Source organism: Talpa europaea (genome assembly GCF_964194135.1).
Source record: "Talpa europaea genome assembly, chromosome: 1".
In the NCBI taxonomy this organism is placed as follows: domain Eukaryota; kingdom Metazoa; phylum Chordata; class Mammalia; order Eulipotyphla; family Talpidae; genus Talpa; species Talpa europaea.
In genome coordinates this window covers 111,819,907-111,843,735 of record NC_140073.1, presented here as the reverse complement: position 1 = coordinate 111,843,735, position 23,829 = coordinate 111,819,907, and the positions used below count along the sequence as shown (strand labels likewise).

Genomic DNA, 23,829 nt, shown 5'->3' with positions numbered 1-23,829 from the left:
GGGGTGGATTTTGCTTACACTGTCTTCAGGCACGTGGGCTCAGAAACCTCTACTTGGTCCTTCCCAAACAGTAATCTTATAGCAATGTAATTCTACTCTTGTCACAGTGGCTGAAGCAAATAGCTGTCATTTTGGCGTGAAGGCAAGGAGGAAAGATTGGGACAGGGATTACTAAGAAGTCTCACACATGACCATGTTTTGTTTCTTTTTGTTTTGTTTTTGCAGATCTGTCAGCAGGACTGTTGAAAGCTTAACTGTCCAAGATGCCCGTCCCTCCCCCTCCAGCGCCCCCGCCCCCGCCCACGTTTGCTCTGGTGAGTCCCTCCCAGCCCCATCCATTAGTGATGCCTGGACCAAGCCAAATGAAGTCACACCTGGCACACTCTATTTGTTTGAAATGTATTCATGTTAAGTTTGATATGGAGAGCTTTCCAGGTGCCAGAGGAGCCAGCCCCTGACTGTAGTAACTCTGACTAGTGGGGGTTTTGTTGTCTGAGGTCTCATGCTGTGCACAGGATTCTCAAGGAAGGAGAGTTGGGTTTCCTCTGCCATGTCCATAGGGGGAATGTCCTGCTCTTTGCCACACACCATGCTCCAGGAACACTGCTGTCTCCACATCGATGCAACTGTTAGGCCTTAACTTCTGGGCAGGACTTCCTGGAAACTCAGGACTCTGTCTACCTGAAAATTCATCCATTAAAGTGTCTTCCAGGCTCACTCTTGTCTTTTTAATTTCGTTTTCTCTCTTTTCACTTCTTTCTTTTTCTTTGCCTCTTCTTTCTTCCCATTCCGATTTGACAGTTATCAACCCACCAGTGCCGCCTCTCCCACACACATACTCACATCCTCATTTAAATCTATTGGTGCATGTAAATATCTCCTTTACAATGAAATTTCTTCACTGGGCTCATCTTGATGCCTTGGCAGCTCTGTCTTCAGAAGTTAGTCACTCTCTTCTGGAAAGCCTGCCACAGGGTGATTAAGTCTCTTAGACACCCCATTACAAGGCCTTCCCTTGCTTGTGAGACTTGTTATCAAGGAGCCTCAGTGATGAGACTCTCCTGTTTCATTTGGGGAAACTGAGTCTCAGAGAGGAAAGGTCTCTTGCCCAGGCTTCTAGAGGACACCTTGACATAGCCCACCTGAAATTGCAAGCTAGTTGGAAGAACGGACCATGAATTGATACTCAGTGTAGGCCTCCAGCTGTGTCTTAGAGTCTCCAAGGAGATGAGTATAGAATTGAGAGTAAGCACTTAGAAATACAGCCGTTTGATTTTAGTGTTTTATGTCTGTTGTTTCTAAGATTGCAATTTGTGTGTCTTTTTTTTTTTTACCAATTCATTTTTCTAGTAATTCTCTGTTGCTTTACAAAAGTATCAGTTCATGATGAATTGGAATTTTAAAAAATTGGAATTAAAAAAAAAGATCCCTTCAAATAGATAAATTTGGGACGTTCTGACTTGGCTAACATAGCAGAATTAGTTTGTTTTTATTTCCCAAAAAGTGTCAGTTTTATACCACTGCTGGGCAGTACATAGATTAATTTTTTTATTTTAATGTTCATGTATTTATTTTAATGTGTGTTCTGAACTAGCACATCAAACATTTATAACTAGCACATCAAACCCAGGATTTGTTTTTTTTTTTTTCTCTTTTTTTTTTTTTCTTCATTTTTTTTTTTTTTATAAATTTTATTGTTATATTCCCCATACAATTGCAGCCCCCCATTCTGACCCCAATCCCTCCCCTCCCGCCCCCGCCCCCCTAAAAGTGTCTCTGGTTCATAGTTTTTTGTTGATTTTGATTTTCACTTTCTTATAGTTATTCATTTTCCTGGTCCCTTATTTAAGTTTTCTAGATTCCTGCTATGAGTGAGACCATCCGGTATTTTTCTTTTTCTTTTTGGCTTATTTCGCTGAGCATGATCCCTTCCAGCGCCATCCATGTTGCAGCAAATTGCATGTGTTTATCTTTTTTGAATGCTGAGTAATATTCCATGGTATATATATGTACCACATCTTCTTGATCCAGTCATCTATTTTTGGGCATTTGGGTTGTTTCCAAAGCTTAGCTATTGTAAACAGTGCTGCTATAAACATAGGGGTGCAGGTGTTCTTTGGAATTGATGTTTCTGTGTCCTTTGGGTAAATACCTAGGAGTGGAATTGCTGGATCATATGGAAGCTCTATGTTTAGTAGGTCCAGAAATCTCCACACAGCTTTCCACAGTGGTTGGACCAGTTTGCACTCCCACCGACAGTGCAGGAGAGTTCCTTTTTCTCCACACCCTCGCCAACATTTGTTGTTGCTAGTTTTTTTAATATGTGCCATTCTCACTGGTGTAAGATGTCAAACCCAGGATTTAATAGTTAGTTCATGTAAAAAAAAAATTCACTGAAAAGATAATATCATGAATAATATAGTGAATTGACTTGATGAAAACTATTAAGTAAATAATAACACAGGTAGCATCAGAAGAAGACAAAAGTCATAAAAGTCATACCAGAATGTCTAAAGTTTGGGAAACTCTGGTCTATCCTATCAACTCACTTCTAATAATTATTACCTTACTAAAAGCAAGATCCTAGAGAAATGGGACATAATGATGATAAAAGGATGGGTGTCTGACACTGTCTACTGGAACAACGCAGCGAAGGGCCTCGGACTGCCATGTGAGAGAAGTTAGCATTCAAGGAGGTCTGGCGTCCATATTAATGTTCAGACAGTACCAGAGGCCTGTGAAGCTTGCTCACCCTAGACCATTCATTAGCAGATCTAAGGTGGACACATTGCTTGACCTTTCTGACCCCCAGAATTATTTCATACTTAAAATGAAGACAGTAAATCTTTGTCCAAAACACCCAAGGTATGTTGTTTAGTGGCTGATCCCATTAGCAAAAGAAAGCTATATATGCAGAGAGCATTTCTGGAAGGATTGTTGTGAAGCTCTTAATAGATTTGCATCAGGGAAGTATTGGGGAAGAGGCATTTTAGAGCCTACATTTATTCTTCTGAAAGGTTCCGGTGTCAGATTGCCAGGGTTTGAATCCTATCCCCTCTTCTTTCTAACTAACTGGGTGACTGGGACAAATGATTTCACTTCCCTGTGCCTTGGTTTCCTTGTCTCCAAAATGGAAATAGTGACTCACAGTGTTGATGAAGACAAAATGTATTAATATACATAAAATGCTAAAAAAGTGGTTGACTCATAATAAAAGCTATATAAATGCTAACTTATCATGAGCAAGCAATAACTTATAATTTAGTTATTTCATATTTCAAGACCCTGCTAGCTTAATACATAGAAATTCCATTTTGCTATTTCAGGGTTTTCCTTAGCTCTTCCTCTCTCTCTAACTCAGATAATAAATGACTAGGTAAGGGGTTGAGTTTTCCTGTAAAGTCAGATCCTTCAAGAAGGGCTGGGGCCAACCTAGAAGGACTGTCAGGACTGCTAGAAGGACCTCTGTGCTGAGGGGAAGCCAGCTGTCTCCGGGAACAGGCCAGAATGAGCCAGTTTCCAAGTGTGGCAGAAACAGGCACATGCTGCTTTCCAGTCTTATGCTGGGCATTTAGTGCCCCACTCCCTAAAATAACCCTGAAATAATGAAATCCTAACTTCTTCATAAGGCTCTTTCCTAGGACTTCTGGAAATACAGATTTTCTCCATTATCCAAAAGTAGAACTTTCATATTGATATGATTTGGTGGGTTATAATACTTTCAGGGCCTGGAAATGCAATTACCATTTAAATATGGAAACTTCTTGAGCATTCCCAGATCCAAAAAACAAAAGTGTTGGGAAAACCTGTATAAGAAAATACCCAAATATTTTCCAACTGCAACCCCTGTGATTAAATTATAGGGATTAAACATGAGATATACCTTAGACCAAAGGGTAATGAGGCCACCTTTGGGGGAACAGACATGCTCTAGATTTTGATTGTGATGGCGACAGGACTATAAATGTTTATCAATATATGTTTGTCATATGCTGATAGAACTATATACTAAAAAGGAAAAAAATCTTCAACAATGCAGAGGGAATAATTGTTTTGAAAGTTGGTGGGTTTTTTATAAATACTTACAGCTGGCCCTTTTTACTAGAGACGGTTTCGCCCATCTACCAGGTTAGTTCTAGAAGATAGGAGAAGGAAGCTGTTCTTCAGAGTACTTTCTAGAGAAAGCGTCATAGGATCCTACAGAGGCCACTCTTACTTAAAATTCCCTTCTCATTTCTTTTTTTTTTTAATAAAAGATTTATTTATTTTTTTTATACAAGCTCTGGGTACAGTCAGAAGCCCGGGAGGGTGAGAGAATTCACCAGAGCCAGAGCAGGGAACAGAACAGGCAGACGGGCGAGGGAAGCAGCGGGCGGCAGCAGAGGTTTGCGCGCCATGTGGGACCCTCTCTGGTGGGCCGGGGATTGAACTGGCGCTGCAGGGGCTGCGGGCAGCCTCGCAGCCCAGTGCTCAACCGCTGCGCCACCAGGAGAGGCCCTCCCTTCTCATTTCTAACTATCCAGTGCTGGCCTTTTTGGTTATGACCAGGTTGTGGTCTCAATTTTCAGACTTTTGTCAGGCTCTGACTCTCCCTCATTAAAAAATGAATGTAATTGGGCCTCCCCTGGTGGCGCAGCTCATGGGCCTCCCCTGGTGGCACAGCGGTTGAGCGCTGGGCTGCGAGGCTGCCTACAGCCTCTGCAGCGCCGGTTCCTTCCCTGGCCACCGGCGAGGGTCCCACCAAAAAAAAAATTGAATGTAATTTGTTACTGCATCCTCTCACAAATGTCTGATCTTTAAAAGAATGACATCGGGTCTAAAACTTGTGGAGAATTTATATTAGCCTTTTGCCAACAACCTTAATAACAAGCTTCCAGTAATCTAACCATCCCAGCTGCATGTTGTAGAACATAATTTTAATTCAAGAGATGAATAAAGTTTGTATGGTTTTCTTCCAGGCCAATACAGAGAAGCCTACCTTAAATAAGTCAGAACAGGCTGGAAGAAATGCTCTTCTTTCTGACATCAGCAAAGGGAAGAAACTAAAGAAGACAGTCACCAATGACAGAAGTGCACCCGTTTTGGACAGTAAGTCAAAAAAAGCTGTTTTCCACAGAGATAATTGGTCTATGGCCTAACAATCAACCCTACCCTTCCAACAAAAAGAAAAAAAAATTTTTTTTGGTTAACAACAGCTGCAAGGCTAGCAGAATAAGAGACTGTATCACTCATTGTAGGCCACAGCTCTGGCTTGGGCTCCCTCTAATACTGCAGGAAGCCAGTATAATAATTCTTTGTCCCAGACACACACAGCAGTGATTCTCTGAATGATTCACAACACTTTCTGCAAATTAACCCCTTGATGCTCAAGATCAAGAAGGTGCATGGAATATGGAAAGAGCCCTCAGCCTTGGAATCAGAGGCTGTGGGTTCGAGTGCCGGTGCATCCATCACTTAATATCTTCAAGTCTCTTTGTCATCATTTGTCAGATGGAGTTGATGATACCTCTTCTACTGCCCTCCCAAATTTGCTGTGAGCATCAGAAGATATATTACTTGTAAAACTGTTTTGTTCTCTGGAATCTCTAAGTCAAGCACATATTATGATTATTAGGGGCTTGGAGAGAGAGGAAATGAGATCACAAGTTTGCTTATCTATCCATGTAAGTCTGAGATACTTTCTGTAGCAAGGCATAAACAACCAAGGACCCATAACTCAGGACCGCTTATTAACATTTATATCAGGGCCTTCCCTGGTGGCGCAGTGGTTGAGCACTGGGTTGCGAGGCTGCCCGCAGCCTCTGCAGCACAAGATCGATCCCCGGCCACGAGCGAGGGTCCCACAAAAAAAGAAAACATTTATACCAGAATGAAAATTATCCATGACTAGAATCTACTGGTAGATAGTAAGCAGGCCTTGAGACTGTCTCCCCATATTCCTAGACCCTTCTCCAGCCAGCCAGATGTCCGCAGAATTCATCCTAGACCATAGATTCCATTTGGATTCAGTAGGAAATAAAGTGACCGTCCAGAATCACCAGAGGGAGCTTTATAGATAAGTGAATAGTATAGACAAGTATAGAATGATGTAGGATTTTAGCCAAGTTGATTAGAAATGCTCAGGAGGAGTTTCTAGGAAAAAGTACCTAATGAGTAGAGAAGGAAGTAGAATCATAACTCAGCAGAAACATTAATGTGGGAGGATAAAAGAGGAAGACCAAGACAAAGGCCTTTGAATGTTACTGGGCAACCTCAAAAAGGAACTATGAAGTCTTTGACTCTTGATTTGACACAGTCTTACTTCTAGGTGAAAATGTACACAAAAACCCTCATGATTTTGTATAATCCTTTAGTCCCCTTGATCAGTATCACAAGGTTCTTAGGGGGAAGCCCAGCAATCACTTATCTTGGGGGAGCATTGGTCCAACTAGTCCTCCCAGTCATGATACCTGGGAAGCACCCAGAAGGGCTCTACCAACTGCTGACCTCTGGGATTAGAGAGGGAGCCAACAGCTCTGGAGAGGTGGGTGTGAGTTCCCCACCGATGCTGAAGGTGGCTGGACAGTTTGGTATTTATTCCTGAATCTACTCATGGAAACTCATTATATTCAAGGTCCACTTCTCTTCTTGTGAAATGTAGATAAATGTTAGTTCTTCTCCCTTCCAGCTTCCCAGTGATGTTTAAGAATGCACTTTACTTGGTGGACACAGATGCAGCCCAGTGCATATCATTGTCCACCCATTTAGGCAAAGTCCTTCCATGGCTTTCCGTGTGTTTGCAAGTGAAACCTGAGTGGACTTGGTGTCAAAATGCTGACCATGGCTATGCATAATATGCTCTTGAAGTTAGCCTGTGGTGCAGTTTAATTACTAACAAAGCGACATGGAGCCATGTAGGATCCTCAACTACTTTAGCTTCTCGATCTTAAAGATGCACAAGTGTTCCAGGTTAAGAGCACTAATGGATGATATCTGATAGTATGCTAATCTTTCTGATATTCAGTACCATGTAAAGGTGTCTTTTGTATGAACACGGTATTCTAAAATGTATCATTTGTTAATGAATCATGTTTGAATGACAAGGGCATGATTAATATTATTGGTAATAATAAAACTAGTAGAAATATAAATTTTATATAGAAACAATTTTGCATGCACTGTGGAAATTATTATTCTAATTTGATTTATCTTGTAAGGTAAAGTAATTCTTACCAGTTTGTTACCACATTATTTCTTTTATCAGCAGAGCTTCCATAAGTATCTCAGAAAGCTCCACACCTGGAGGAGATACAGAGCTAACCCAGACTTATGATTAAACTAATCCAAGAAAAAGAAAACACACATGAATAGAATTAGAATGCAGAAAGCAAATAAAAGATGGAAAGCAGATTTTATAAAAGTGAAATAATACTACATAGTCTGATGAAGTTATATGCTAAAACATTTCAAAATCTTAAATTAAGTTCCTAAGAAAGGCATAAATTTACCAGAATAAACTTAAGAAGCCACAAAGCGCACACACACACAAAAAGTTGAAAATTTTATCAAATTACTTTCTCTGGCTTTAGAGTCAAGTGATTTTATCAGTAAATTCTTTCCAGTTTTAAGAAACAGATCATTAAAATGCTGTGTGACATTCCGAACATAGGAAGAGGTGGGAAACTACCTGATAGGTTTACTGAGACTATTGTGATCCTAACATCAAAACTTGACAAAGGCAGCACATACACAAAAACTATGTAGATATCCCAGGGGATATCCGTCTGGTGTTATTTTTAGTTTTCACAGCTTGGGGAGGGAGGGCTTCCTATTGATGCTCAGTAGATAGAGGCCAGGGATGCTGTAAACATTCTACAAAGAAGAAGGCAGCTACCCAGGCCAAAGAATTATCTGTCCCAAGATGTCAGTAGTTCCACGATTTAGACCCAATTATGATTGTAAAGCAAACAAACAAAACAAACAAAAGCAAAAGCAAACAAACAAACAAAAAATATTTCAGTTGTATATTAAAAGAATAATTCACCAAGACCAGGGTTTATCTTATTTTTTAATATTAGAAAGTCTATTAAGCCATCGTATCAAATAAGGAAAATCACATAATCAACTCAGTGGATCCTGAGTAGCATTTCATAAAATTCCACAGCAGAAGAAAGACTTAAAAATCTAAAATAGATGCTGACCATGAATATTTAGAAAGAATATTAAAAACACAATTTCAAACCTCTAGTTAGCTAAAGATGGAGCTTCCATATGATCCAGCAATTGCATTCCTAGATATTTACCCAAAGGACACAGAATCATTAATTCAAAAGGGCACCTGCACCTTTGTGTTTATAGCAGCACTATTTACAATAGCTAAGCTATGGAAACAACCCAAATGCCCAAAAATAGATGACTGGATCAAGAAGATGTGGTACATATACACAATGGAATATTACTCAGCAATCAAAAAAGATAAACTCATGCAATTTGCAGCAACATGGACGGAGCTGGAAGGAATCATGCTCAGCGAAATAAGCCAGAAAGAAAAAGAAAAATACCAGATGGTCTTACTCATAGCAGAAATTTAGAAAACCTAAATAAGGGACCAGAAAAAAGACTAATTATAATAAAGTAAAAATCAAAATCATCAAGCAACTATAAACCAGAGACACACTACGGGGCGCGGGGGAGTAGGGATTAGGGCCAAAATAAGGGGGGTGGGAATTGTATGGGGAATATAACCAAGATGAAAATGCATACATTGTACAAAAATGAAGAATGATGTAAAAAATATATAAAATAAAAAAAAACCTCTAGTTAGTATGTAACTTTGAACCATTAGAGACATTTTAATTAAAATTAAACTATGATTGCCTGTAAGAACATTAATAATTTACATTGTGAAAAGTTTACATTACATTTCATAATTTCATTTTTTACATTTCATAATTTACATTATGAAAGTTAAGTCATCAGAGTAATTAACTTATGTAAAGTAGAAATAAGACCCAGAACTATTAGAAAAGAGAGGCAAAGCCTTTTTTATTTACAGAACATATATCTACCAGAAATCCAAGATGCCATTTTTCTAAATTTTAATTTAGAAAATACAATGAAGTAATAACCATTTGCAAACTATAGGAGCAAAACATCCTGTTCACAATTTCAACAAACAAAAAAATGTGTTTGAAGTGACCCTAATAAGAAGCATGTGTGACCTGTACAAAATTATATACTTGTATTGACATGGTAAAATATACCATGTTTCAGTGAAGTCTAAATATCATAAAAATGTCAGTCCTCCCAGATAAATTTTTAGAGCACATGTAATACTTATCAAAGACTCAACAGGCTTCTAGGGGAGGAACTTTAAACAATGTTTAATCTTATAAATACAAACATACCGCCATACATAAATTGTTGGGACTTTTTTTAAAGAAAGAATAAATCATGACTCTCTCTTTAAACTAATGTAAGATAAATGTATGTCAGATTTTATTCAACTCATTAATTAATGAGGGAACTAGTTTTATGTGTCAGTCAAAGAATACAAGTTGTCTCCTATATTTAGGCAAAGAAAGACTAACATGAATTTACAAATAGGTGCAAAACAAGTTAATAATCTATTGCATGTCTCTGAACATAACTAATTCGCATTTCTATGTACAAAAATCATCTGCATTATTATCAGTTTGCTGCAGTGTACAAAGTTGTAGGGTAGCTCAACGACGCTGGAAATAATCCAGAAGACTAGCCAGAACGTTTGATAATCCTTTTTTCTTCTTCCTTTTTGTTTGGTTGCCCATTACAAAATCTTTTGCAATTGTTGGAAATCAATGCAAAATAAAACAAAATCTTCGTACTTTCTCAAATAGCAAATAATTTTTTAATGTTAAAGCCTAATTTGGGGCTTTATAATATTAAAAAGTCAAAATCACCTTAAAAGACCATTAGCTAAGTGTTTGGTTAAATAAATTACAATACATCCATGCTCTAAAATATAATGCATCCGGGGCCTCCCTGGTGGCACAAGGGGTTAAGACGTAGCAATATGAAGCTACCCACAGCCACTGCAACATGAATTCAATCTCCGGCCAGGGAGGTGACCCACATGGCGCAGCAGATCTCTCCTGACTCGCCCACTGCTCCCCTCAGCAGTGTATTTCAGTTAATCTGCCTGTTCTGTTCCCCACTCTGTCTCTGGTGAATCCTCTCATCCCCCCCCCCATACACCTCTAGCCTGTACCTCAGTTCTTGTATGCATAAATAAATCTTTAAAAAAAAATAAATATAATGCAGTCCTTTAAACTCATTTTCTTTTTTTAATATATTTCTTTTTTTAAAGATTTATTTATTTGTTTGTTTGTTTGTTTATTTATTTATTTATGCAAGCACTGGGTACAGTCAGAAGCGCGGGAGGGTGAGAGAATTTACCAGAGTCAGAGCAGAGAGCAGAGCAGGCAGAAGGACCGAAGTACATTGCTGAGGGGAGCAGCGGGCGGCAGGAGAGGTCTGTGCGCCATGTGGGACCCTCCTCAGGTGGCGTGGGAGCAGCCCGGGATTGAACTGGCACTGCAGAGGCTGCGGGCAGCTTCGCAACCCAGCGCTCAACCGCTGCGCCATTGGGGAGGCCCTAAACTCATTATTTTCAAAGAGTATTTAATGACATGAAAATTGCTAACTATAAAGCATTGCATGAGAAAAGCGGACTAAAAGCTATTTGGTACATTTGATCTTGATTTTAAGGGGGGAAAAAAAAAATATATATATATATAAAATGAAAAATACACCAAAACAGTATGTGTTTCCAAGATGAGAAAGTAAGAGATACTTTAATTTTCTTTATTTTTACTATTCCCTCATCTTTTAATTGCATCTACCCTTCCTTTGGGATTTTCTTTCTTTGAAGATCCCTTTATCTGCCAAACCTTACTTATGACATAAAACAAACATATTAACTCATAGAGCAGCTAGCCAAGTGGGAGTCACGAGGGCAAGTCCTCATCTCTTACCGAGTCTTTCACCAGTGGGCCTGTGACAGCCCTGGAGTAGAAGGAAATGCCTCCATGTCCCACAGGGGAGTAGGGAGGTGGGGTAAAGCCTTAAAATTCTGTATTTTGTGCACCATAATCCCAGAGTCAGCCAGCAACCTGTTTTGTTGTTACTGTTTACTTGGGCTGGATCTGGTTAAGTACTCTCGTGGTATCTTCATACGTGTAAAAAAGATTGTTTTTTTCCTTCTGTAGAACCTAAAGGAACCGGTACTGGTGGTGGTGGATTTGGTGGAGGTGGTGGTGGCGGCAGTGGTGGTGGTGGTGGAAGTTTTGGCGGCGGTGGACCACCCGGTTTGGGAGGCCTATTCCAGGCAGGAATGCCCAAGCTGAGATCCACGGCCAACAGGGATAGTGGTAAGTTGGAGGGTTCCTTCTCTTAGTAACTAAAGACAGTGGTTTGGTGCTTGGCATCCCCACTAAGGTTCTGTGCCCTTTAAAACATTTCAGACTGTTTGAAATGTTAACACTGTTTTATAAAAGAGCCTCTACTCAGCTTTTTTTTTTTTTTTTTTAAATCAGGATCAGACAGTTTCATTGAGCTGTTAAGTATTTGCTCACCGTCCTTGGGGTAACGTGTACTTCATGTACTTTTCTAAAGGGTGAGCTAGAGTGGGAAGAAAAGGAAGGAGCAAATGGAACTTGCCATCCTGGAAACTGCCTGCTGACTTGGCAAAGTCGGCTTTCTTTGTGAGGTAGCCTGACCCAGCTGTCTACTCGAGTAAATACTCGTGACCCACTTTGGAAACACACTGTTGCATGGGATATAATTACAAACTTCACTAATTCTAAAAAGGATGTTTCGCATGACAGACATTTGGCATTTCAGGACCAGTGATTCTAAGTAGTCTCTGCAAGAACTGTAGAAATGTGTCCTACAGTCTAGGAATCTGATGGCAGAGAAAAAACTTGTGCCTGGCCATGCCTAAGTGAAAAACCTGAGAGCACGTGAGGCTCTGTTCTGACTGCTACAGAAACGCAAGACATTTGCCATGAAATTTGTTTAATATTTATTGTATTAGAAGAATTTTATTTCTAAATCTATGATCTACCTATGCCACTAGGTAGGGGTGAAATTCTCACATTCATATGAAAAGCAAGCTACTGAATCCTCAGGGTTAGCTGACTATTTTAGCATTAGATGATGAAAACCTAGAGATTCAATAGTATGAGAGATCCCATCTTTCCAGATCCACATTAACAACTAAACTTATTTATTTAAAACCACCAGCACCTGACAAATGCATGCATACAGTACTTTAACAAGACATTAAGGCAAATCACAAATGGAAGTAAAGTCATAGAATAAAAATGGAAAAAAAGTCAGCACAGGGCCTCCCCTGGTGGCGCAGTGGTTGAGCGCTGGGCTGCGAGGCTGCCTGCAGCCTCTGCAGCGCCGGTTCGTTCCCCGGCCGCCGGCGAGGGTCCCACCAAAAAAAAAAAAAAAAAAAAAAAAAAGGTCAGCACAAATTGGTGCACTAGATAGTAATTGCACCTTTAATCCAAACTTGGAAGATGTAACTTATCACCAACCAGTGACAGAGAAATACCCCACACAGTCAAGGAAAATATAGCTTTTTCTAACACAAAAGTTGAAATAAATCCTCTTGAGTTCCCATTACTGTGCTGCTTTTGGTACTTAAAACAGTCTGAAAATATCTATATACTTACTTATTATTTGTCTCCCCCACTAGAATGTAAACTATAGGTGAGCAGGATCATCTCTATTTTGTTTTTTCCTCTGTCTCTAGCATCTAGAAAAATGACTGGCATACAGCAGATGCTCCATAAATCTTTGGTACGGTAATTAGCTGATGCTTGAAATGGTAGTTTTCCAGCTAACCACTTTTGAGAATTACCCTGGATTCCAAGAGAATCTGGGGTGGTGGTTTGAATGTTCCGATGACTTGCTTCCCCCTTTTCTTCCTTTTGTTGAACCAAAGTAGTTCAGTATTAATTATGTAATCATCTGTTCTGCCCTGCCAATAGAGAAGTAGAAGTTTACCCAATAGGAAAAAAAAGGCAGGACCGTTGCCTACTTCTTTACAGATTAAGAACATCCACAGTGCCCAAGCTTTAAACTTTGCCAGTGTTGTTTCCCTCTCAGTTCTTTTTTACTCAATCATAGCTCTTCCATTACATTTACTTACCTTCTTTTGAGAATTTCAAAAGGACTAGGTAAGCCCTCCTATATGGAGGCTGATGTTGGTATAACTAATTTTTTCACCTAAGATGGCATAAATTACTTTTTAAACCTGAGAGTTACAAGGGTGGTGTGTATGATGTAGTGAAGGGGGTCAAGGAGAAAAATATCAGAAATCCCATGTACCAGCACCATTCTGTTCTTGTCCTCTCATAATGAATAGGGATCTCTCCAGAACTCTTCCCAACTTCACCCTGTAGATTCTGGAGGTCTCTCCAGAACCCTTTTGAAAAATGGCATGTTGTAGAATCTGGAACTGGCAGGTAAACAGAGCCATGCGCTTCTCCTCTGCCTCCAGGAAAGATCACACAAACCTAATTTACAGAAATACGAGTTACCTATGCTATAGCTTCTAGGAAAGAATTTCCAGGAGCCAGGAGTAGCTTGAGTTCTCTGATTTCCTTTAGGGTTCCTAATTTTCTAACTGATTTTTTTTTTCTGGTTCTTCAGATTCCGGAGGAAGCCGACCTCCAATTTTGCCACCAGGAGGAAGATCCACTTCTGCCAAACCTTTCACACCCCCAACTGGCCCAGGGAGGTTCCCTGTGCCTCCTGCAGGCCACAGAAGTGGCCCCCCAGAGCCCCAGAGGAACCGAATGCCTCCCCCGAGGCCCGACGTGGGCTCAAAGCCTGATAGCATCCCCCCTCCAGTACCTAGTACACCGAGGCCCATTCAATCAAGTCTGCACAACCGGGGGTCCCCACCAGTGCCTGGGGTCCCCAGGCAGCCCACCCCTGGGCCTACTCCTCCCCCTTTTCCTGGAAACAGAGGTGCTGCTTTTGGAGGAGGCTCAATACGTCAAAGCGCCTCAGGCTCCTCCACCCCTTTCTCCAATAGGCCCCCCTTGCCCCCTACCCCCGGCAGGGCTTTGGAAGACAAACCCCCTCCCCCACCTCCCCCAATGGGTAGCAGGCCCTCCATCCACAGAGATGCTGGTCCGCCCCCTCCCCCTCAGAACAGCAAACCTCCAGTGCCTTCCACCCCGAGGCCTTCCTCCTCCTCGCAGGCCCTGCCTCCACCACCACCACCTAGTAGGCCCGGCCCCCCTCCCCTGCCTCCAGGTTCCAGTGGCAGTGATGAAATCCCAAGACTCCCACAGCGGAATTTGTCCCTCACTTCGTCTGCACCTCCCTTACCTTCGCCAGGACGGTCCGGCCCTCTTCCTCCCCCACCCAGTGAGAGACCCCCTCCTCCAGTGAGGGACCCACCAGGCAGATCAGGTATGGCAAGACATGGGGTGAGTTGTCTCCCTGAAACCCAGCCTGCCCAAATGTCACCATTAATAATGATATAAGTTAGTAGAGTTCAACAAAAACTTAAGCTGTTTACTTAAAAGCTTACGTAAACTTCCAGGCTGTTTTTAATCTTTTAAGTGATACTTCACATATGGTTTCATCTTGACCTCATATAAACTGCCGAGGAAGCCAGTATTTCTATCCATGTTGCAGAGGTGAGGAGATTGAGTAACCAATAAAGTTAAATGATTACAAGTTACTTAATAAGGAGAGATCTCCGCTTTCATCTTCCATCTCTAAGGGGTACTCTCCACTCTACTACCCTGTCTCCCTAAAGTGAATTTCAGATGTCTAAATTGGGGATATAAATCCCCGCCTTCTGCAGGAGAACTCTATCATTCCAACAAGAAGGGCAGTTACTTTGGAGCTAATGAACTCCTCCTGTACTTTTCTCTTCATCCGTCAAGCTTTGAGGTCATCTCTCTATTCATGAAAGACAAATATTAGATTCCATTTTGCTGTTTATTAACATCTCTGGCACATAGATCCTTTGGAGAATCAGAGAAAGGTGTAGGCTTTCTCTTCATAAAAAATGCTCATAAGCACATACTCAGAATTTGCATGCAATTTCATGCACTGAAGGACCTGCTGCAGCCCTTCCAGGATTCCCTACAGCCCCGTCTTACCACAGATTGATACGCTTGGGTCTTCAGCATAAGCAATGAAGTGTGAGGGTTCCCTGGACTTTATTCTCCCTCTCCTAATTATAGTAGGCACTTTTTGTTTCACAGTGGTTATTGATGGATGAAGTAGAACCTCTACTTTTTTAGGTTTAACATTCACCCATATATGATGGCAGGAAATGGAGCATTTTTTTCTTTAGGAGAAACTAATTGACTTTGTTCCTATATCCTTGGGAAACCTCATCAACACCACTCTTTAAACCATTAGTCCTCAAACTTGACCGCATACTAGGATCACCCAGGGAGCTTTAAAACTATGGATTGCTCAGTGGTTCTGGTTTCATTGGTCTAGGCTGCAGGCTGGGCGCCAGGATGTTTCATTGTTAGGGGGGTGGGCTTTAGAATTGGACATATTTGAAGTCAAATTCTGGCCATTCCACTCAGTAGTCTCCTGTCTTGGACATTTTAATCTTCCAGCAACTCTGAGGCTCTGCCCGCTGTCCCTACAGTTCTTAGGATTGATGGCAGGATTAAGTGAGACAAGTGTGTAGAGTGCGTATCTTATGTGCTGGCATGTATCTTATTATTATGCTGCCAACTGGAAATAGAAATTTGTTCTCTCTTATCCTTGTCTAGTTTTGGAGGAGTAGGGAGCTGGAAGGTCAGAGAGATAAGAACACGAACTTTTACTTTAAAGAAGGGAGTGCGATCAAGTCAATCAAGTTACATATGTAAACCTCATAATATTGGAAATCTAGTTTGTATACAGTGACACACAAACTAGATTTCTCGTGGTGGTAGTACCAGTGAAGCTAAGCCCACAGCCTGTGAAATACTTTATCCTGCAATAAATCTGCTCCTACTCACTGGGATTCCAGCAATGACAAGCAGATGGGGCATTAAATAAACCCTACCAGGTCAAGCACTGAAGACTCCTTGAGAGACTACCCAGGGCTGGGATGCCTCCCACATCCATTTGTGTCTAAGCCAACACCGCCAGGCAGAGATATCAGCAGCGGGCGGGTTGTGTTTACATAAAACATCAACATCTTGCAAGTGGACCACACTGCTGAAGATCAGGAATAATTACAAAGGCCATTTTGTTTGGCAAGAGAATGTTCAAGTTCCTTTTTTATTTTAAGTTCACTCATAACCCAAAAAGCCTGTGCATTGGAGGTTTATATTATCAAAGAGATGAATTTACTTTGAATTATTTTCTAAGAATTGAAAATTTTCTGATTACACCACACCACGGCATTTTAAAAAAGGATTTTAGGTACTTATATAACAGTTCTACTTGTTTTTGACTATTGCTGGCAACCGCACTATGAGAAAGGTGATTGTACAATCCTCTTTTCGAGATGGGAAGTCTGGTTCCATAGGTAACCAGTTTGCAGGGTCCAGATCCTGCACTAATGGCCTTGCACATTGATTAGCTGTCACTCCTGGGTGGGTCTCCCTCCCCAAAGGGGAAGAGCCAAGAAGAAACTCTTGTTATTCTCAGAGTGACTGGTATTTGGCTTCCTAGTGCCACTTTTGTCTAGAAATAGATCATATGCATCATTAGTTGTATAATTAGCAATAATACTGTGCTTTTAAAGAACTTAATCCTTCTGAAGACCTTAAATAACTTCATGACATTCTTTTTTTCCTAATTTTTTAAAAATATCATTTATTTAATGATGTACCATAGTAATGAGTTCACCAGCTATTTAAATGGATTATAAAATGTTTTTAAAGTATACAGTATGAACAGATCATCTGCTTTTAAGATAACTGCACTAATGCAAAGCCAGTCATTTAGCTATCAATGTGCCCTCATTTTACATAGACGTGTGTGCATATATACATTTCTGTATTTACATGTGCCTACTCATTTCTCAACTAAATCTAGAAAGTCTCCCCATTTTTCCATATGCTTTATTAAAGGGCATGTATTCAGCAGGCTTTCAGTAATTGCACATTGATGATAACTGCAATAATAATAAGATGGGATATGTAACGTTACACTAAGTGTTGTCTTTTCTTCTGTTCTAGGCCCTCTCCCTCCACCTCCTCCGATAAACAGAAATGGCAGCACATCTCGGGCCTTGCCTGCCACCCCTCAGTTGCCATCTAGGAGTGGAATAGATAATCCCAGAAGTGGGCCCAGACCTCCCCTTCCTCCCGACAGGCCTGGTGCCGGGGCACCACCCCCACCTCCACCATCAACATCAGTTAGAAACGGTTTCCAAGATTCTTCATGTGAAGGTGAGATGTGGTCCCAGCAACTTGGAAACATTTGCAGGCTCTAGGGCAGCAATAGATGGGTAACTTGCTTGTGTTTGTGGTTTGTGTGTTTGTATGTTTGCATTAACATTTATTTTTGACTCTCCTGTAGCCCACACTACACTGTACTGATCTAAGTACCTTAGGGCCCACCATAATTACTAGTTTAAAATAGTAATCTCTCTTCCACTACCCAAAAAGGGAGCATAAGAAACCAAGGCCTCACTTTTCTCTGAGACTCATTGTTTGTCTGAGTCTCATTGTGGCTAATTTTTCAGAGTCCAGAATTCTGAACAGAACCATTTTTGTAAGTTGTCTTTTTATTACCCACCTTTCTAAACAGTTTGCTCTAGATCAGAGGCCCAACAGCCTGTAGATCGTAAGCAGCTTTCCTCTGCCATTGTCATTCCTGGACTCCCTAGCTGAGTAGGGGGAAGGAGAGTCAAACCTTAGCCCCAACCCTGAGAAGGACCGACTGGGTCCTAGTCAGTTTACATCGCTTGGATTGGTCTTGAGATTTGCAGGTGAGTATATTGTATCTGTGGTGGCAGCAGTAGCGCTTCCAGCTTTCCTCTAAACTTCCAGGCCTGAAAGTCGCAGTGATCTCTGCAGGTGTCATTCTGTTTCCTTCTGTGCCATTCGTCACACAAGTCTTCACTACAGATTGTTCCTGAAGATGCTTTTTGTCTCTCTCCCTCAGATGAGTGGGAAAGCAGATTCTTCTTCCATCCAATTTCTGATTTGCCACCTCCAGAGCCATATGTACCAACGACCAAAAGCTATCCCAGTAAATTAGCAAGAAGTGAAAGCCGGAGTGAGTATTTCTGCAAGGGCTTTTTGTGTTGTGTTTGAATGATCTGGGTTATGTACCACTGAAGACTGTTTAGGAAATCTATGCCTCTCGCTTGGAGTAGGGCTGAGAATACCACTTAGTCATCAAAATGGTAAACTCCTCTTCCACATGCAGTGCAGAAAGTGGAGACGCTACAATGCCGATGAGAAATTATTTAAATGTGTCATTATATGCTCAACATTCACGTGGTTCGCTAGAAGATTAAATTTTACTATTTTGCTTGTTTGGGAACCCTTACCCCGCTTGACCGTTCCTAAGACAGCACAAATAGCAGCATCTTCTATTCTGACTAGTTTTGAGATTGATAAAATGTCTTATGACCTTTTAAATATACATACATATATACATGTTAGTATGTACATTGGTTTATAACACTGTATGTGAGTCAGAGACATCACACCTGCTCAGATGGGTGTCACCACATCTCAGACCACCAGGACACCCAATCCCTCTACCACAGTCTATTATGCTCTTCTCCTCTTGTAGATTCGATTCTGCAGTCAATTTTCTAGGGTTTGTTACGGGTTTGGTTTTATCTGATCCTGTGTTTTATTTCTCTATATTACACATGTAAGTGAAACCATCCAGTATTTGTCTTTCTCCTTCTGACTTACTTCATTTAGCATTATCCCCTTCCATTCATGTTATCAAAGAGCAAGACTTCATCTTTTTTATAGCTGAGTAGTATTCCATTGTATATCTATACCACATTTTTCTCATCCAGTCATCTGTTGGGCATTTAGGTTGTGTCTATTATTTGGCTATTATAATTAGTGCTGGAGGGAACATAGGAGTGCAAATATCCTTTCAAATGTTTTGTAAATGTAGCTTTGCAAAGAATTAAATGAAAATTTTAGGTATACCTACAATTTCTCCATATAACAACAGATATTTTCATTTGATTAGGTTCTTTCCAAATTGTATACATATAATTATTATTAACTTACATAGTTATAACTAAGGAGCATGTTTTTTTAGTGCTAAGGTTTATATAATATAGCTTAATAAGCACTCCCTCAATTTATGTCATGAGTGTTATTTTACAGGATTCCATCAAGTCAGCACACAGTGATTTAGTTTACCATTATTGGATATTCATATTGTGTCTGTTTTTTTTCTAATACATGTAATATTATCATAAAGAAGTGAATCACTTTTTCCCCTATTGAAAAAAAATGAACTGGTATAGAGGAAACAGAGAAACAAATTTCTCTATTTGTATAGAGAAATATTAGAACTAAGAATCAAGTAGCATGAGATTCATATCTATTGCTGATGAGCCTCAGGCTTGTAATAGCCTTAGCCTTGGCACCAAACACCCAAACCAGAACTTTGTGGAGAGTTTTTGAGCATGTCAAATTACTCTTCTAATGTCTCTAGTCCTATCCTCACACCCTAACAGTGCTCCTTATACATACTTGGGGACTACCAGTTCCCTTAACACACAGTTCTTAAATACTTTTTGGTTGATTGGTTCCCAAGCTTAGAGAAGTTAAGCTGAAGCAGAAGTTAAACTTCAGCTGAAGTTTGGCCCCAAGCAGTACTACTGATTTCAAGGAGAAGTGACAGATAGCAGTCTCATGTCAAAGGAATAGATAGGGACAGAGTTGTGCTATTTATTACAACACAGGACAAATACTAGATATTTCTATTGTGTTATTAAGAAGCGGTTAAATTGTGCTTTGTGCCTCTGCTGAAGAATTCAAAGAAGTGGAAAATATTTAGAAAAATTTCCATAAACAGATGCCAGAAGTAAACGGCCTATTGTTGTTTGAAAGGAATAGCTTAGTTCCTGGAAAAATTAACTTATGTTAATTTTGCAGTATTCCTAGGAATGCTGCATTCCTAGGAAATGCCTAATAAAAAGGTATAACTATATTAGAACTTCATATGAGATTTGGTTGAAATATTTGGTGAAAAAAAATAAGTGTGTGGGTCTAATATCTTTGGGGAGGGGGGGTTAGAGAGAGAGAAGAAAGGCTTCTGTCTGATAAGACGACAGCCTGTTTTTCTTCCCTTGTGAGCAATAAATGAATTCACTATAAGGAGTTGTTCACATAGGTATATTTACATAAGCACTCCTAATCCAATTTAAATATTATTTGCACATTTAAGTCAGTAACAGAATCATCCTCCCCATACTCTGAGGACTGAAACTATGACCTATTCACTATTGCATTTTCCACAGGTGGTACAGAGCGTGGAATGTTGTAGGTATTTAAAAATATTTCATAAATGGGTGAAATAATTTTTCTTGCCCCCCAAAACCATGTTTTTTGTAAATTTGCTTTAGATATTTCCAGCATTATGCATGTTTAATATTTTGTAATGATAAAGGATCATCTCTAACAAAATGATGTAGTATTGAATGGTTTCATTTTGCTCTGGTGGCTGCTTTGGTCTCCAGGCCATAGCCTGCTTGGACACTGGACAGCCCTGACAGTGCCACCTACTCATAGCTTTGCACAAAACAGCCTTTGTTTTGCTGACCACTTGTGGCATTAAGGCTCCATGACAGATGACTGGTTTACATATAGATGAGTTTTTCCACAGATGCCTGTCCAAGAAAAGACTTGTTTGGGATGGTAAGAGGAAGAGGGAAGGTCATAGATGGCTAGTGTCTTTCTCTAACTCCTCTCTCTTCTTGCTCAGAGATCTTTTTCTATATCAAAAATCCCTATGTGGATTACCAGGGTCACTGTCAAGATGACAGTGTTAGGAGCCTGCCGGTGCCAGGCAGCCTGAGTCTCAGAGCAGGAGCCACAGCAGACCACATCAATTGGCATGTTCCCCTACTTGACCCTGAGTGCCTGGCTTCATGTCTAGTACCTATAAAATCCTCAAAAATGGTGTGTCGGATAAATTAATTTTTTAAATTGTGATTTTAGACCAGGTTATGGTGCACTGATAACACATAAATATGCAGAGTTTTTGAAAGAACACTATCAACAGGGCCTCCCCTGGTGGCGCAGGGGAGGGTCCCACACACACACAAAAAAAAGAACACTATCAACAGAGTAAAAAGGCAACCCATGAAATGGGACAAAATATTTGCAAATCATATATATTTATGTTATTTTACAGGATTTATATATATATATATATATACAAGTATATATACACACACACAAAAGAATTAATATCCAGAATACACAAAGAATTCCTCCAGCTCAAAAATAATCCAGTTTTCAAAATGAGTTCAATATGTGAATAGGAATTTCTCTGAAGAAAATATAGATGACCAACAAACACATGAAAAGATGCTAGACATCACAAATAATTAGGGAAATGCAAATAAAACTACAGTGAAATACAACTTCATGTCCATTAGGACGGCTACTATCAAAAAAGCATTGTTAGATATTACAAGATACCTAAATGCCCAACAAAAGGAGACTGAGTGGATTAGTAAACTGTAGGATAGCTGTATAATAGAATGCAATGTATCAGTAATTATAAAGAGTAATGACTTTGAAAGATGTTCAATCTACGTGATTCTGTTTGGGGAAGCAAAAAGGGGAACTGTTTATGTGTAAAAACTAATAGAAAGTATACATATAAACTTATTGGTTATCACTGGGTGGTAAATGTATTGTTTTGTTTTTGCTCATTCATGTTTTCCAGCAATAAACACCTACTATATTTGTGATAAAAAGAAAAGCATTGTTTTAAACTTGCTTAACTGCGTGTAGGTGCTCAGTAGCCATCCTTCCCTTGTAACATTTATGAGGTCCTTGCTGGCTGCTGGCCTTCACCTTCCCCTTCTCACCGCATGTATCAGCTCATTACTGCCTGGGTCACAGAGGGCAAGGGTGTGGGTATGTTCGCAACACCCTTGAGTTTCTGCAGTGAGAACATAGCTTTTTAACCAAAATGTATATTTTGTCTGTTTTTTTTTTTATCAAGGTGGATCCAATCGAAGAGAAAGGGGAGCCCCACCTCTTCCTCCCATCCCCAGGTGATCCTGGCCTGCTGTCCACCTGAGCTCAAGGTTCCTTCTGTTGTTGCTCTCCAAAAGTTGTGTTCCTTTCTCCTTGTCATCCTCTGTACCCTTCACATTGGCAATAGGAAAGAAGGGAAGATGATATGGAAATATGTGTGTGCAGGGTGCGAATCTAGCTTCCTCTATTGTGTGTATTCTCAATGCTATTGCTAGCTTTAGCTACAGCCTGCCGGTGTCGGCTGCTTAGGGATCATAGGCTTTTGTGGCAAGTAGGCAGAGATGAATTGGGTCCCAGCTTTCGACAAACCAAATCCAAACATCCACTGCTTATTTGCTATAGACTGTAACTAGCAAAGTTACAGTAAAGTCCTGAGAGTCATTTTCTCCTATGCCTTTTTTGCCTGCTTGACCCCTCGTCTGTTTCCATGAGCCCCAGACAACCTAAGCACATTGCTGAGCAAGAGCTCATATGAAACTTTCACGGTCATAAGGTGTCTAACCTTTGGCAGTGAGGTGAACTCTAGCACAGAGCTGTCCCATAGAAATATAAAGTGAGTTTAAAATTTCTAGTAGCCACATTTTAAAAAGAAAAAAAAATAGGCAAAATTAATTTCAGTACATTTCATCCAAAATATTATTTCAGCCTGTGATCACTGTAATAATTATTAAGGAGATATTTTGCATTTTTTTTGTTCTTCAAAATCCAGTGTGTATTTTATATCTAGAGGATCTCTGTTTGTACTTGTCAAATTTCAAGTCCTCAATAGCCCTGTGTGGCCAGTTGCTACCATATTGGATAGCGCAGGACTAAAAGACAGGGGTTAGTGCAAAAACCTTGTTAAAAACAAGCAAACATAAAAGGCAAGGTGAGCTTTAGCTATTCAAGAGGTAACTAAGAGTAAAGTTAGGACCCAACACTTTGTTTGGCAGACAGCTTGACCTTAGATATTGCTCCCTTATTTTCCATCTTCCCTTAATATCTACCTACAGATGTTGCTTCACCATACCAAGGTCAGAGCTTGGTCTAATAGGGTTTGTAGTCACGTGGAGTAAAGCCGTTGGAAAGAAACTGAAACCCTGAGAGCTCAGAACCAACTGGCTGGTGTGTGCGCAGGTCACTTGGATTTTTAAGCAGTTCCAATCCCATCCCACCCAGCTTGCTCCTTAGGGCAAGGGGCTCATATGCTGGGATAGTGTTGGGGGGACCGTAGGGGAAATGGGGAGTAAGTCAGGGAAAGGTAGCTCATAAGAAATGTGGAAGAAAGGAACAGCTTTGAGTAAATGGGCAAAACTTTAAAAATCTAAACCTAATGCTTATGGGTTGAAAGAAAGCAATTCCTACTGGAATTTGGAGGGAATTTACTTTGAATCTATCTGGGAGAATCATTTGCCTTGAATCTATGCAAATAAAGTTCCCCTAAAGGACCATAGGGAAGAGCCGGCCTTGCCTTTTTTTAATACGATTTTGTTTACAAAACTTTATTGGGACTTTCAAATCTAGCTATAGAGTTGGGAAAAAAACTTTACCATTTAGATGTTTTTATATGGTTGATTTTGTTTAAAATCACCATTACTTATTTTTTAAAAGCACATGACACATAGGTATATTT

The 23,829-nt window shown here is 40.2% G+C and overlaps 1 protein-coding gene across 2 annotated transcripts; it reads left to right on the top strand.

Moving 5' to 3' along the window:
* Positions 1-263: 263 nt before the first annotated feature.
* WIPF1 (WAS/WASL interacting protein family member 1) lies at positions 264-22,238 on the top strand (the record flags this gene model as incomplete). Of its 2 annotated transcripts, XM_084246697.1 has the most annotated exons (7): positions 264-314; positions 4,959-5,088; positions 11,229-11,390; positions 13,687-14,457; positions 17,193-17,405; positions 18,124-18,237; positions 22,183-22,238. In XM_084246697.1, the coding sequence occupies 7 exons, from the start codon at positions 264-266 to the stop codon at positions 22,236-22,238; spliced, it is 1,497 nt and encodes a 498-aa protein (XP_084102823.1). The 2 variants fall into 2 exon arrangements, with proteins under 2 accessions (XP_084102823.1, XP_084102824.1); XM_084246698.1 differs by lacking the exon at positions 11,229-11,390 and having other exon boundaries at positions 13,888-14,457.
* Between the last annotated feature and the right edge of the window lie 1,591 nt (positions 22,239-23,829).